Source organism: Carassius auratus, chromosome 10 (genome assembly GCF_003368295.1).
Source record: "Carassius auratus strain Wakin chromosome 10, ASM336829v1, whole genome shotgun sequence".
Taxonomy (NCBI): Eukaryota; Metazoa; Chordata; class Actinopteri; order Cypriniformes; family Cyprinidae; genus Carassius; species Carassius auratus.
This window is the reverse complement of record NC_039252.1, coordinates 6,242,343-6,256,513: the sequence shown is the minus strand read 5'-3', so window position 1 is coordinate 6,256,513 and position 14,171 is coordinate 6,242,343. Positions and strand designations below refer to the sequence as shown.

Below are 14,171 nucleotides of genomic sequence, written 5' to 3'. Positions count from 1 at the left end.
CGAAAGGCGCCCGTGATTTTTCGCGCATGCGCAGTTGACTGACCTTCTCCGTGCGGCCTCGTCCTGCGGCAGACGAGGACCTTGAGTTGTGTTGTGAACTGTCAAACTAATTTTGGTTAGCTTTGGTGGACTAAAAGTTGCACCATGCCCGGCGTGGTTGAGGTTCCGACGTTGAAGGAACTGAACGTCGAAGAGGTAACGTTACGTCTGAAAGAATGGAAACACAACCAGCTGTTAGCCTGAAGCTGCTGCGACGTTCATTTAAATATGTTCAGCTAGTATTAGTTGAGATAAGAAAGAAAGCACGGATTTAAATGAACTGGAAACTGATATGTTGACTAAGTTACGTTAGTGTTGTTTTTAGCAGCTTGCTAATTGCAACTGGTTGGTTTCATATTTTGTGGCAACGTCAGAATCTCTCTCTCTCTCTCTCTGTGTGTGTGTGTGTGTGTGTGTGTGTGTTTTATTAAGGGTTACAAATTAACATGAACAGCTTTTGTCATATAGAAGACTTTTATACACAGTATGTTATTGGGTGAAAAGCCATGCCATATGATCCATATTATATTGGAGATTAATATCTAATGCAATAGCAATAGACATGTTGCTTTAATAGTCAATTCTCTTTAATGTTGTGCATTAAATTAAAATAATGTTTTAACTTAAAGATGAATAATTTTATCCTGCATTATACGTGATCTCAGGACTTTTCTGTTTGGTGTGCAGGTTAATGTGTCTTCAGCCGTACTGAAGGCGTCTGCTCATCACTATGGCTCTCAATGTGACAAGGCCAACAAAGAGTTCATGCTGTGCCGCTGGGAGGAGAAGGACCCCAGAAAGTGTCTGAATGAAGGGATGAAAGTCAATGAATGTGCACTCAACTTCTTCAGGTACTCAACACTTTGATCTGTTCGTCCTGACATTTCTCTTCAAAATCTTTAAGATATATGTGTTAACTATGAGCACATTCAATTTGTGAAACAATCTGCACACTTTTGTTTTTATTTAAGATGTTTTTCTCACCACTAGCTAAGTTAAGCAAACAGGTGAATTAATGGAGGCTTATGTTTTCATATTGTCATGCATCTGCACTGTGACCATTTTCTGTCGTTCATGGAAGGATAAGCTTATAAAAAAAACAAAATTTGATAATGTGGATGAGATGTTTTATAAACAACGTTAACAAATTCCATGCACTAGAATCAGAATCTAAATAAACATCGAACACCTGTTTTTTCAGTAAAACAAAATCTGTACTGACCTACAAAATAACTAGGAGTGACACATGAAGCCATGAGCAATGCTGCATTTTGCCAGTAACTGTTTTGCAGCATTGAGCTGGGTAGCACCATCCATTCCTAAAAGGTTACTAAACCAAAAGTCCCGCTCTTTATTTATATGACCCTTGTGCTATGCTGAACATATTCCAATCTACTTTGGTATTCACAGGTTAGAAATGCCCAGCCTTTGAAAAATCCAAATTTGGGAAAATGAAACCACAACACAATTTGAGGGTCAAATACAAAACATTTACAAAAAGCATTTATAAAAGCAGGAATAATTTTTTCATGATGTTTTACAACAAATGCAACAAGAACAACCAAAAATAAAAAAAGGTGCTGTCTAAAGAAGCATTGTGTGTCATGTGGATATCAGGTATGTGTTTTTACTTTTGCTTTTCAGGTATGCCATGATTCATAATAGCATGTTGTTACGTTTTTTATTGATTTATTTTTAATCACATATTGCCTGACCCTCAGGCAGATAAAGGGGAACTGCGCCGAGTCGTTCACAGAGTACTGGACCTGTCTGGATTACTCTAACCTGGCTGAGCTGCGCCACTGCCGTAAACAGCAGAAGGAGTTTGATAACTGTGTGCTGGAGAAGCTGGGCTGGGAGAGGCCAGAGCTGGGAGACCTGTCCAAAGTGGGTCAATATATCCATTGCTTTGTTATTTTAAAATTAACCAGTTTATATTAGAAGCGGTTTTGATGTGTTTAGTCTCCTGGTCCATATCCTGTACGTTAAACATTTGACCTCTCCAACAGGTGACCAAGGTGGCAACCTCTCGGCCCTTGCCTGAAAACCCCTACCTTTCAAGACCAAGACCTGAGCCCAATCCTCCAATCGAGGCTGAGCTACAGCCATCCAAGCACGGCAGCCGTATGTTCTTCTGGAACTGGTAAAAAGGGGCAGTCGCTGTCCCATTAACATCATGTTCACCATCTGTGTGCTTCTGACCAGACGAGAGACAGTGTGCCAGTGGTTGCACTGTAATCCTTATGTATTGTGTAGAAATGTTAATAAATTGTGCTCATTCAAAACATGTCATCGAATTAAAAAGATGTGGTAATGTAAACCAAACTTCAGTTTTCTTTTTGTGTACTTTATATTTTTTTGATTTAAGAATGTTCTGGGTTCAATAATTTCAATGTATTCTGTCAGTGACCACAGACATTATTTGAGCTGTAAATTTGTCCTATTAGTACAGGTCTGTAGCTCACAGGATAATTTAAAAATATTTAAAATTATTTAAAAAATTATTAAAATAATTTAGCAATCATGTTTTAATTGCAATTAAAATTTTAGAAAATAATATATATATATATATATATATATATATATATATATATATATATATATATATATATATATATATATATATAATGGTTATTCTAATGTAATGCCTACTACTCAAAATCTGTTAGTTTATAAACTGACCGATGAGTCTGCCACAGATCGCACAAGCTTGTATTGCATCTAGAGATGAAATATGATTCTGAATTTGGAGATGCACGTAGTCCAGGTACTATACTCTTTCTGTGTGTTCTGTAATGGTGTTGTGGCTGTGAGAACTGTTCATATGATCACGTATTCACCCTTACAGCTTGATAAAGGTGCTTTCATTCATTCACCTGGCCTGCTGTCTTAATCCAGGGGTATGGTGTGTGTTTCAAAACCAGATTGTGGCTGTGTAGTGTCACAGACCTCAGGGGCTGGAGACCCGGTCCCCTCGGGTAAAGGCCAATTTCCCCCAGAGCTCCCTCACTTCCTTACCAGCCCCTGGAGCAGGACTGTCTGAACAACACTACAAGTTCAAAGAGTCAGTAGTGCACAGCCAGAGCAGCACAGGTCAATTGGCCCTACAGGCACCAGCACTGCTGTCTTAAGAAAATAAACCTGTGTGCAAAGCTCCATTTTGCAGCGTATTTTCATAACAGGTTTTCAAATGTTAACCTTTAAGACACGCAAGGTAAAAGACGCTCATTGTCCCAGTAAAATGGCACCGTATCATTTTCTATCAATGTGGAGCATTTTCAGGGAGGTCCCACATGTGAAATTTAATCAAACTGTGGAACTAAATTTGTTCTTTTTTTCCCCTCATATGTGCAAATTTAGCTCAAGAGTCGCTCTTGCCCCATACAAGTCAACCGTCATCTTGGATGAAATCCGTACTCTTTGAAGAACTAAAGTAAGCTGATGTCAGACTGCAGCCTGAGAGGCACTGCCGAATTTGCGTTGACATTTCCTTGGCTAGAGAAATTTAATAGGGCAGGGCCAGCTTTGTGCCAATGACAGAGGAATTATGGGAATACAAGCCCTGCGGGTATCAGATCAAGGGAAGTATGACACATATAAAGAGTACTAGTTAACACTGGGGCAAAACAATAAATATAAGCTTACAATAACAAGATATTAAAGTTATAAAACAAGGTTGGTATGCTTAATATTTAACAATAGGGTCGATGCTAAAATTAGCAGGTCCTAGGACAAATTTTTATGGGGTCTCTCTGGTTGGAGATCACTGGCAATGACACTTAGTATAGTAAACTGTGCTTTGAGATAAAATAAAGCAATATGCTAAGAGAAGGCGTCTATTAAAGTGACTTCAATGCACATGGAAGGTATGATATAAAGCAGTAGCAGGAATACGATAAAATGAACATGACCAATAAATCCAGTCAGAATAGTGAGTTGGGATCATCAATAATTAAAAGTCTTATCTTTGGTATAATTGGAAACAGTAAATGTTTCAAAAGTGACATTTATTTCCTTAGTGGGAAAACTCTTGACTTTTAACAGGACTGCTGCAGTTTCCATGCTGTAAGCGTTTATAATATGTGTTTGTCCAAAGACGCGGTGATAGATGTACTTAATCAAATTATTTCAAACTCCACCCTTATGACCAAAGCTGCAAGAGCAAAGAGACAAAATATTCATCTTGGCAGTCATAATTTTAATGCTTAGCCAGTCAAGGCCAAGTTTTTCTAGTTCAATTCCATGTCAGTCACTAATGGTGTTTGCTAATGTATGCGTCACTAAACTGTTAATGCTTAGTGATCTGATCACCTCTAGCCATACAACTTACGTAGAGGTTCGAATCAAAATGTAAATGTTTAGTGGACAATTAAACACGAATATATACTATAGGCTTTAATTGGAGTGAATCGATCCATATCTAAAAACAGACCAGCTAAAAAGTATCCCAAAATGATGAGAATGGACCAACATGTCCAGTCTGGGATGCTTTTTGTCCTGATGTTTTGTCTAAATCCATAAGTGGCTATTTTCCTTTAAACATCTATTTGAGATGTGGTTCAATCAAATGAACCGTTCTCCAAAAATGTAAATTATTGTAAATCTTGTTTCTTTAGAAGATATTTAAAGAACACTGGGTTCCAAACAACATTGGACCCCATTGACTTTCAATGTAAGACATGTCTCCAAATATCTTCTGTGTTTCAATGATGGAAAAAAAGGCAATGTTTATTGGAGTGATTTTTGAGTGGACTATCCCTTTATGGTCTAGCCATTCGAGCACCATTGTTGTCACTGAGCCAAAAGTGTTTAATTGCAAAATTCTCCCTAGATATCCAAAGGTGCGGTCCGGTCCACAGACTCTCGCAGGAAACGTCGACAGAGGTGGCGGTGACCTGGACCGCTTCGCAGGTCCACGCAGGGAGGCCGGAGTCTGGAGGCAGGGCCCGGGGGCTCGTGGCAGCGCTAGTTCAGACCTCAACAAAGGAAATGGAGGTCAGCGTCGGTCGATTCTGCCCCGGCGCAGGAAGCACGCTTTCGCAGCGGAAAGAAATACAATACTAGACTTTCACAAAGCAACAACCCGCACGGGAGTCCATGGTGCTAAAACACTCAAACAAACGAGCTCATTTTCATCCCTACACTGTCAATATGCCTATTGTTCGCTGCTGACTATGACAGGATCAAATAAATATTTAAGGGTAGCGATGTGCACAAACCGCTTGTTGCCTGGCATTACCTTATCATTCAGTCATCGTACACGATGTTTTGAAGCATGAGCTATGACCTGTTCGGAGATCCTCCAGAACCTGGACCTGCTGCCCGTGTGAAATGTTGAAACTACCTATTGACTGTGGTTTGTTGTGATGTACATGGCTTGCTGTAGTTTTAACTCCTTGTTGCATCTGTTTATGACAAGAATGCATGTTCTATGTTTACTTGAGGCTTTCTCCTCGTCTCTGATCTGGCGTGTTGAGAGGCGCTTTCATGTTTCCACTTAAAATGGCCTCTCACTCAAGTGGCTTTGAACTCACATGCAGGTCTAAGTAAAATACACAGGCTGCCACAGTCTGTAGACAAGCGCTCCAGATGTCACTGTGTGTAACAATACATGCATATTGCAGGATAACGCAGCACTTGATCCATACCATAAGTATAATGGGCCCTGCATTTTAATGGGATTAATGTCATGTGTTTGACAGGACAGACTGATTTTACTCATGCACACATGCAAACTCAAATGGCGGTTGGCAGAATACGAGAAACACACTGAACACCTTGACTGTGTCCACTAAAAAAGTACTATGACTATAATAAAGTACTGTGGTACAACTTTGAGATGCTCATTCTATGGTAGGCCTACCATTTGATTATCCAATTCATATGGCATGGTGTTTATATGGTATTTCATAAGATGGCATAGTTTTACCATTATTACAAAAAAAAAGTTAATCCATAGCTACAATCTAGGCTAAATTTTTTTGTCCTCACGTCATGTGTGAAGCTCTATATATTTAAAAAAAATGGCTCTTAAGTAGTTTGGTAACTTTTAAACCGCTCTTTCTATACTGGTTTATCATCAGAGCACAAATTATGTATTGGAGATACAGCTCATACTAAGTTAATAGCACTTTATAAGATATCTATGAGTCCTTTCCAATGTGAAAGCTTTAGTCCCCACTCGTTGTGACTGAATGGAACAGAGCAACCACATACTTCAAAATGTTTCATTTTGTGATTCACAGATGAAATAAGTAAAATGGGGTTTTAACAACACGTAAGTAAATGATGACAGAATTTTTAGGTGAACTGAGCTTAAAGTGGAATGTGTCAGATCATTGCCCACTCTTCTACTCTATTGATGGTGGTTAGAATGATAAGGGTCTTAAATATATAAATTAATGTAAAATAAGTTATGTTGTCAAAGTTAATAACTAAATTCCACCAAGCTTTAACCTCATCTGACACAGGTACACACCATCCTTGGACCTCCCACGGTGATTTAGCTTGTAAATTTTCAGTATATCCTTTTAAAACAGACACTTTCAGACATCTGATAACTAATGGCCACTATGTTCTTTGCATTCCAAGCGCGTGTAAAGTGGCTTTTCTGTTTTGAAAAGGCTCGTTATAGCAGAGTTATCCATTTAGCCACTCTTTTCACAAGCCAAAACGAGGTGCAACAACCGGGACAAACAGCACACGTGCATACACTCATTAACACACCTGAGCAACTGCACAAAACTGTCTACTTCAGCTGAGCTTTAGCTTGTTTATTGCGCTCTCTCGCAATAACCGTTATTTTGGCGCGAATACGCGCGTGTTGAAATTGAAAGGTGTCAGCGCATGAACACTTGTTTATATGAATTGACTGCATAATGCGATATTGCGCTGGGCAGAAGTTAACGTTTTTGAAAAGTGTCAGTGCGTCACAAATCTTTGCAAACCGTTATTGAAGTATGTGATGACACGCGACGTCTAAACGCATCACAGCCTTCCTGCAGGTGTCTCCACGCTTTTCCAAAGATTAATTGCAGAGCTCCATCCACCATATGCCTGTGGCAACATGACCGTTTTTTCATGGCAATTTTGCTGCGTCCTCTGGAGTGTACGCATGCTTTCAATGCAACAAGCCTGGCTGGACACTCCATACTTGACATTATATTGTATATGGAGAGATAAACAAATAGCGGAGTGATTGATTGCTCATTAAAAGAGGTTTCAGTGAATGACAGACCCAGCTGTTGACAGCTGCAAGGGGATGTGGAGGAGGGCAGCTGATGAGGGCATGGGGCTCTGGATATGAAAAGGAGGAAAACGGGCCCTGCGGTGCAGATCCTCTTGGGCCAGCCCTGTGTTTGTGTTGGCTCGTGACCAGCCTCCCATTTCTCCTTCTGAGATACAGCTTTCAGGACTATTTACAGCCCTGGCCACAGTGTTCGTGCAAGCTCCAAATCCTTTTCTCTCTCTCTTTTTTTTCCTCTCTCACTACCCTCATTTCTTGTCAGAGGGACAGTGTTATATATGGCATTGTTTGTTGAAACTTCAACCTTGATTCATTGGTTTCCTTCAATGAAGGGAGAATAATGACAGTATCCTCAGGCAAGACTTGGCCGAGGATGAACTGAGATGTTCAGGGGATAGTTCAGCCAAAAATTAAACTTCTTGTCATCCTTTATTCACCCTCATGAAGAAACACATAAACTAATTTTTTTTTTAAACAATTATCATAGTGACCATGTCTCTAAAAAAAAAGCCAAGAACCAAGTTGTCTATGCAAATTGTCTTCATAGGTTAAACAAGAAAAGGATAAAAGTATACAGATTTGGAATGACATGAGGTCATTTTTTATTTATTTTTTTAAAGGTGCATTGCAATTAAATTCACTGTTTTCCAGAGATTGGCCCATGGACTATCTTTCCTTCCACTCCTTTGATTTTAACTTTCTTACTGAGATGGAATTACATCATAGACATAGGCTCTTCAGCCAATGCATGCGATCATCAAACAAACCTCTAATATTTTTTTTTTTTTTTATTCAAAGTACATTATTTGCTGTCTTTTTATACTGACATGTTCCTGAAGGGCTATTTTACTTGATTTCTCCAAACATCTTGGCACCGTCTTGTAGGCAGCAGCTTATATTTGTTGCTCCTAAGCAAACGTATACAGCGAGATTTCATGTCAGCTCACTGGTTGGCACTGCACTGAATGCTCCTCGAAGGCAGTTGCTAATTTCCCATACATATCTGCCTACATGTCATTTTAATGCATTTGTATATGTGGTTTCAGGGCTTTTGGAGAGAGCGGTGAAGGGGAGGAGGTGCAGGATGGATGCATTCTTTTTCTGTGCGGCTCATCTAAACAGATTGAGTTAAAAGCTGTGCTGAGCGGAGTGGTGCGTCCGCGCCTGCTTTGGTGGTGCGTATGTGACTCTGCTTGGAGCTGGGCTGGGTTTCCAATGGATGTCAAGGTGTGTTAAGCTTTCCCTGCAACTGGTATGTATTCAATAGTGAAATGAAAACCAAAGACAAAAAAATAATAAATGAACGAGAAATAGATAGACAGGGTTTGGAGATAAATCATCATAATATATATATTATATATATATAATATTATATATATATATATATATATATATATATATATATTATATATATATATAGTATATATATATATTGTTTCATTTATTGATTTTTCTCCAGCCATATATATATATATATATATATATATATATTATATATATATATATATGGATTTAGTGAGCTCATGTGAACAGACTAACTGAATCTGTCCTTAATTTGATCGTAAATTGATTGTACAATAGTTTTCCTTTTCAATTTCAGAATGTATTTTACTCCGATATAATGAATGCAAATCAATCTTCTTACCCTATATAAAAATCAAAGCATGACCTAAATCAGCAAAACTCATTAAATAATAATAAAAATAGATTTGTAACTTACCATCCAATTGCCACAAACACAAGCATAACAAAATGACAACATGAACCATTTTCTCTGAGCACTCTTAATATTATAATGAAACTCTATGAAGACAGCTCAGACTTGACAGAAGTGTGATGTAAGTGTTTGTGTGTGGATCCTCCCCCAACAGGATTCGACCACCCTTCACTGACCACACACTAGGTTTCACTTAAATTACAGCTAATATATGGCATTTATTTAGATTCACTTATTACAGTGGCAGAAAAACAATATCTACAGGCAGATGTTAAATGATTATTGCAGTTTGTTATCATGGGATTTTTTTTACCTTAATTTATAATGCTCAGCCTGTGTGGATGTGCTATAGTGTCTATGAGTGATGAGTAAGAAAATCGGTTCCTGTAACTCTCAATGGACTGTTTCTCATACATCAGTAAAGGTTTTTTTTTTTTTTTTTTTTTTTTTGTTTTTTTTTTAAAAGGAAGTTAAATTGTAAGGTTCATATTAAAAAAGGAAATGAAAACACTCTTTACCCACCTAACCTACTACTGACCCACACGCATAAACTCGCATCCAGTAAAACATAGCGGTTTCCATCCAATCTGCTCACACATTTCTTTGAAGATAAACGTGACCACAGAATGTTTCACTTTGACACATCAACTACGCGCATTGATGATCGCGTTCATTCTCTTCGTTAAAAGAAAGAAAGAAAGAAAGAAAGAAAGAACATTTTCTTATGGGCGTGTTTAAATTTAATGTGGTTTAAAAAAAATATCGTCTGTATTGTGCAACCATAGCGGGGGCGGAAAATGTTCTTCACCTTCAGGCATTTAAACAAACGAAAGTAAACTTTCCATAGATTACGTGATTTTCTGAGAAACGAGCCTCGAAACGAAAATGAAACTCTTTATGGATTTAGCCTATGTTTCATAAGTAACATCATTAATAAATTGATCTACAGGTTTAGGCTGGCGCTGGTCACCCTGAATAACCAGCTGATGCTCAAATTAAAAGCTGACAATAGTTGCACAAGCTAAAACCGGCATACGAGCAGGTGTATGACAGCTTTCAGCAGCTAAAACCAAATTGCATTGTAGATATTTAACTTGCTTATTACTATGAGTTGACGAACAGAAAACTAATATAATAAAACACGATAAACAACCTCCTCCTCTCTCCTCCCCCATCTGACATACCTACATTAATAGCAAGAAGTTACTATCGCTTTCTTTATACAGCAACAACGGCACCAGCATAACTTCTCTCTTTTACAATTACTTTTCTTTATTGAAACATCTGATTGATCAGGAGAATATCAGCTGTAAACATGGGAGGCTTCCTTGTGCTCACTTTGTTTGTTTTTCTTGTTGATGGTAAGTCATTTGAATTAAATTGCATGTGATATTTTCTTAAATAAATGTCTCTGGCAATCTCTCTCTCTCTCTCTCTCTCTGTCTCTTTCTACACTGTATATAGGTTAGTATAAAATCTAAATTTAAATAGAGCGATCTAACTCCAAGTAAGGACCGATTGCAAGTAGCCTACACCCGGCTGCAGCCTGCAGATCGAGGCGGGGCTGCACCTGGGGCGGGTTGCACATGTAGCCCCGCCCACACATACTCTGATTGGTTCGATCATCTTTCATAGACATTAATGAAAGGAAATGTGTGCGAAGTTGGTGTAAGACAGAGTTGTTTTAAAAAGCCAAAAACGCTGTGCAGTTTTACAAAGCCTTTATTATAAAGCAGGTGTTTAATTGTTAACTTGTCTCACTATGTCTGATTTATTGAATCACGAGATGTTAGCTGCTGCAAGTTTAATCTTCTAGACCAATCGAATTCACAAAAGAATTAGGGACATTATTAAACACTTAATGTGAAAGTACGTGGCTTTATACATTAAAAATGTTTTAAAAAGACCAAACTCAGTAAACAAATTATATTAAAAGCATTCTACTCAGAGACAAGCAGATATGATGACAGAATACAAACGCTACGCGTTAAGAATTTTCCTCCCATAACCTGCTTGTCTGTAAATAGAATGCTTTATTAAAAATGTTTGGCATTTGGAGACACCCAGACAGCAAGCAGTTTTGGCCCAGATCCGGCCCACATCTGGCCAACATGGATTTCACACGGGCCAGATGTGGGCTGGATCTGGGCCGAAACTGCTTGCTGTCTGGGGAGCGGAATGTTGCTGCTCGGATCGTATTCGAATTCTGAGTATGGGTCACCATACTTGGCTGTATTCACTGTCAGTTTCACTGTCACTTTCAAATTAACTCACCAATTGAGCATACACTCTAAACATAACAGTCAACAGAAAACGAAAGTTTTGCTTTGATATTCAAAGAAATGATTCCAGCTTCTGTTTCACTTCACTAATATGACCTTCAATGGTTGACTAAACAGATGATAAAGTGGTTCAAGTAGTTAATGTATTTAATGTTTATCTGCGATTATCCTACCTCACATTTTCTTTTCACTATGAAAAATGTAGAACAGTAAATCCCATCTTCTATGATTGTATTCACCGAAATCATCTTTTGCCATTTAGACAACAAACAGTTAAAGTTAAGAAAGACAAAAATATTGTTTGTCACTGTCTCCAGGTCTGGTTGCTGACACATCTGGATTTAACTTGCTGTCAGTGATGGAGGGACACAATGTGACTCTAGGCACAGGTGTTACCAAACAACAACGTGACAAGATGCTGTGGTATTTCAACAATACTCTGATAGCTCTGATCAATGGAGATCCCAGTACTAGTTGTCTGTATTATGGTGTTGGAGGGGTATTCAGAGACAGACTGGATGTGGACTATGAGACTGGATCTCTGATCATCACAGATATCAAATCTCAACACGCTGGACGTTATGAAGCAAATTTCATCCAAAGCAAGAGCACGGGAACCAGCCAAAGCTTGAATCGAAACAGCAAGTGTGACGGCACAAAAATCACCAGAAAAATGAGCAACATCGGCGAAGCCATAAAAACTTTAAGTGTTTCTGTCACTGGTGAGTATATATATTCAGTCATTCAGGGATCCATTCACTGACATGCTGCATTTTACAAACAAATATGGTTAAACTCAGCAGTCTTTGAATGTGGACATTTAGATGGTATAAAAATATCATAATTTGGTCCTCTAAGACCTTTTATCAGAAATAAAATTAGAATTGATCACTTTGACTAATGATGTTAATTATTCCACAATAACAGCCGATATTAGAAACAGGACACTGTAGGTGGTTTGTTCCCTGTTTGGAAAGGTTTTCCTGCAGCTACAAATAAATCGAAATGGCTTAAGAAAAATAAATGAATTAAAAATAATACTAAATAAAAATAACTGTGTTTTTTTATTTTTATTATTTATTCATTATCATTCCCTTGTGTTTTCCAGCCTCTCTCTCTAGTACTGACAAACCCAACATAGTATCATACAATGGGGACAAGGAACACGAGCATGAAAGCAGTATGTTTTCTCCTCCCTTCCTTCTTTATTTATGTACAATAGATCACAGAACAAATACTAGTTCATTTATAAAGGCACATTGTTCTAAAGAGTGACCGCCTCCAACATATTCCTCCCATATTGATCTTTGACAGTCATATTCAGGTTTGTCAGCAATGATTTTATTGTTAGTATTATAACTGTTATTTTATGTATAATGTTATTTATTTTCAACTGACTGTAATCTTAAATATCTTATTTGAAATAAATCAATCAAAAGATTTAGCAATGTATTTAATAAGCAATAATCTCAGAAATTTTAACAGAGGAATTAGTCTTTCAGATCTCTATAGGATCTTTGAGAGGGTCCATAAAGAGAATATATCCAGTGAAAACTGTACAACAGACTGTCAGATTCACTCACACTAATGTCTCTTTTCTTAATTCAGGTCTGTCTTTAGGTCTTATAGCTGGAATATGTGTTGGTGTGTTGCTGCTAGCTACAGCTGCTGTTCATGGTGTGATTTACTATCATTGCAGGAGATCTAGCAAGGGCAAGTATCAGCTACATATAAGAATTTGACAGAAAAAACATCTTTATTAAGCAAAATTAGTGTTTAATTGTCTTTGCGGTTTTTTTTTTTAACAGAAAACATTGAAAAAAACAAGTCTGAGAAGCTGCTGAAAGTCCCATTGTGAGGTAAGACACTGCATTATTGTACATTGAACTTGAAATCAATTTATTTTAGCTATATTTAAATAATAAAAAAAAATTTAGTTGACTAACTTTCAACATTTTATTTAAATGTAGCTAAAATGAAGGTATACGGATTAATAAATGCCTTCCGAAGTGAAGCGATGCATTTTTGTAAGAAAAATATCCATATTTACAACTTTTATAAACGTTAATCTCTGAAGTAGCATCCATCAGATGATGTAGGCCAGGGGTCGGCAATCTACAGCACGTGTGCCAACAGTGGCACGCAGATGGATGAACGCTGGCACGCGAGCGATAGCGAAAACTGCATACTGACGTACATTCTTAGGTAATAACTTCTCATAGTCACAAAGGAACTGATAGGAACTATAAAAACTATTAAAGTGTGAGAATTAAGTTGCGCTAGTCGCTGCACATACTTGGCGCTTCAGATCAAATCCTCAGCGGTCTAAATGTGCTCGTCAATCTCAAAATGACTGAGATGGCCAATCAAATCAAAGTAGGCGGGGTTTACTGTTCACAGAAGCAAAGTGCAAAGCGTCAGTTTAATGTTAAAGTTGGCACGTCATGCCGAAAAGGTTGCCGACCCCGGATGTAAGTATAGTGTAAACTCCTTTGAGAATATGCTAGTCTCTCGAGGAACAAGTTTTTGTTTACAGCAAAGGAAATAGAGTCCTATTGGCTTATGCTTATGCTGAAATCTCAGACATTTGTCTTTACAAATCTTTAATTTTGTACTACTAATTTGTGACTGGTGTTTTTGTTTTGCTTTCTCCTCTGTCACTCGCGTATTCGTCATTGTGTTTGCCCACATCCTACGTCATCCGGTGGACAACACTCTCGTGAACGTGCGCACGACAGGTAGCAAAGCTACAGATAATGGTTTATTAAGTTGTAAATATGGATATTGTTCTTACCAAAATGCTTTGTGGCGCATCAAAGGGCCTTTATTAACCCCTCTCGGAGCTGTGTGGACTTCTTTTATAATGGATTGGTTCAGTTCCTATGGA

General features: G+C 38.0%; 1 protein-coding gene across 1 annotated transcript; it reads left to right on the top strand.

The window, feature by feature from the left end:
* Positions 1-28: 28 nt before the first annotated feature.
* Positions 29-2,364, top strand: LOC113109679 (NADH dehydrogenase [ubiquinone] 1 alpha subcomplex subunit 8-like). Its single transcript, XM_026273402.1, has 4 exons — positions 29-195; positions 727-890; positions 1,761-1,926; positions 2,049-2,364. The coding sequence occupies exons 1-4, from the start codon at positions 145-147 to the stop codon at positions 2,184-2,186; spliced, it is 519 nt and encodes a 172-aa protein (XP_026129187.1). The 5' UTR covers positions 29-144; the 3' UTR covers positions 2,187-2,364.
* The last annotated feature ends 11,807 nt before the right edge of the window (positions 2,365-14,171 follow it).

Bases quoted from the DNA above. Each gene is read 5' to 3' on its own strand.
- LOC113109679 (XM_026273402.1), top strand. From the start codon at position 145: ATGCCCGGCGTGGTTGAGGTTCCGACGTTGAAGGAACTGAACGTCGAA. The intron at 891-1,760 runs GTACTCAACACT...CCTGACCCTCAG, and splicing joins TGTGCACTCAACTTCTTCAG to GCAGATAAAGGGGAACTGCG. The intron at 1,927-2,048 runs GTGGGTCAATAT...CCTCTCCAACAG, and splicing joins AGCTGGGAGACCTGTCCAAA to GTGACCAAGGTGGCAACCTC.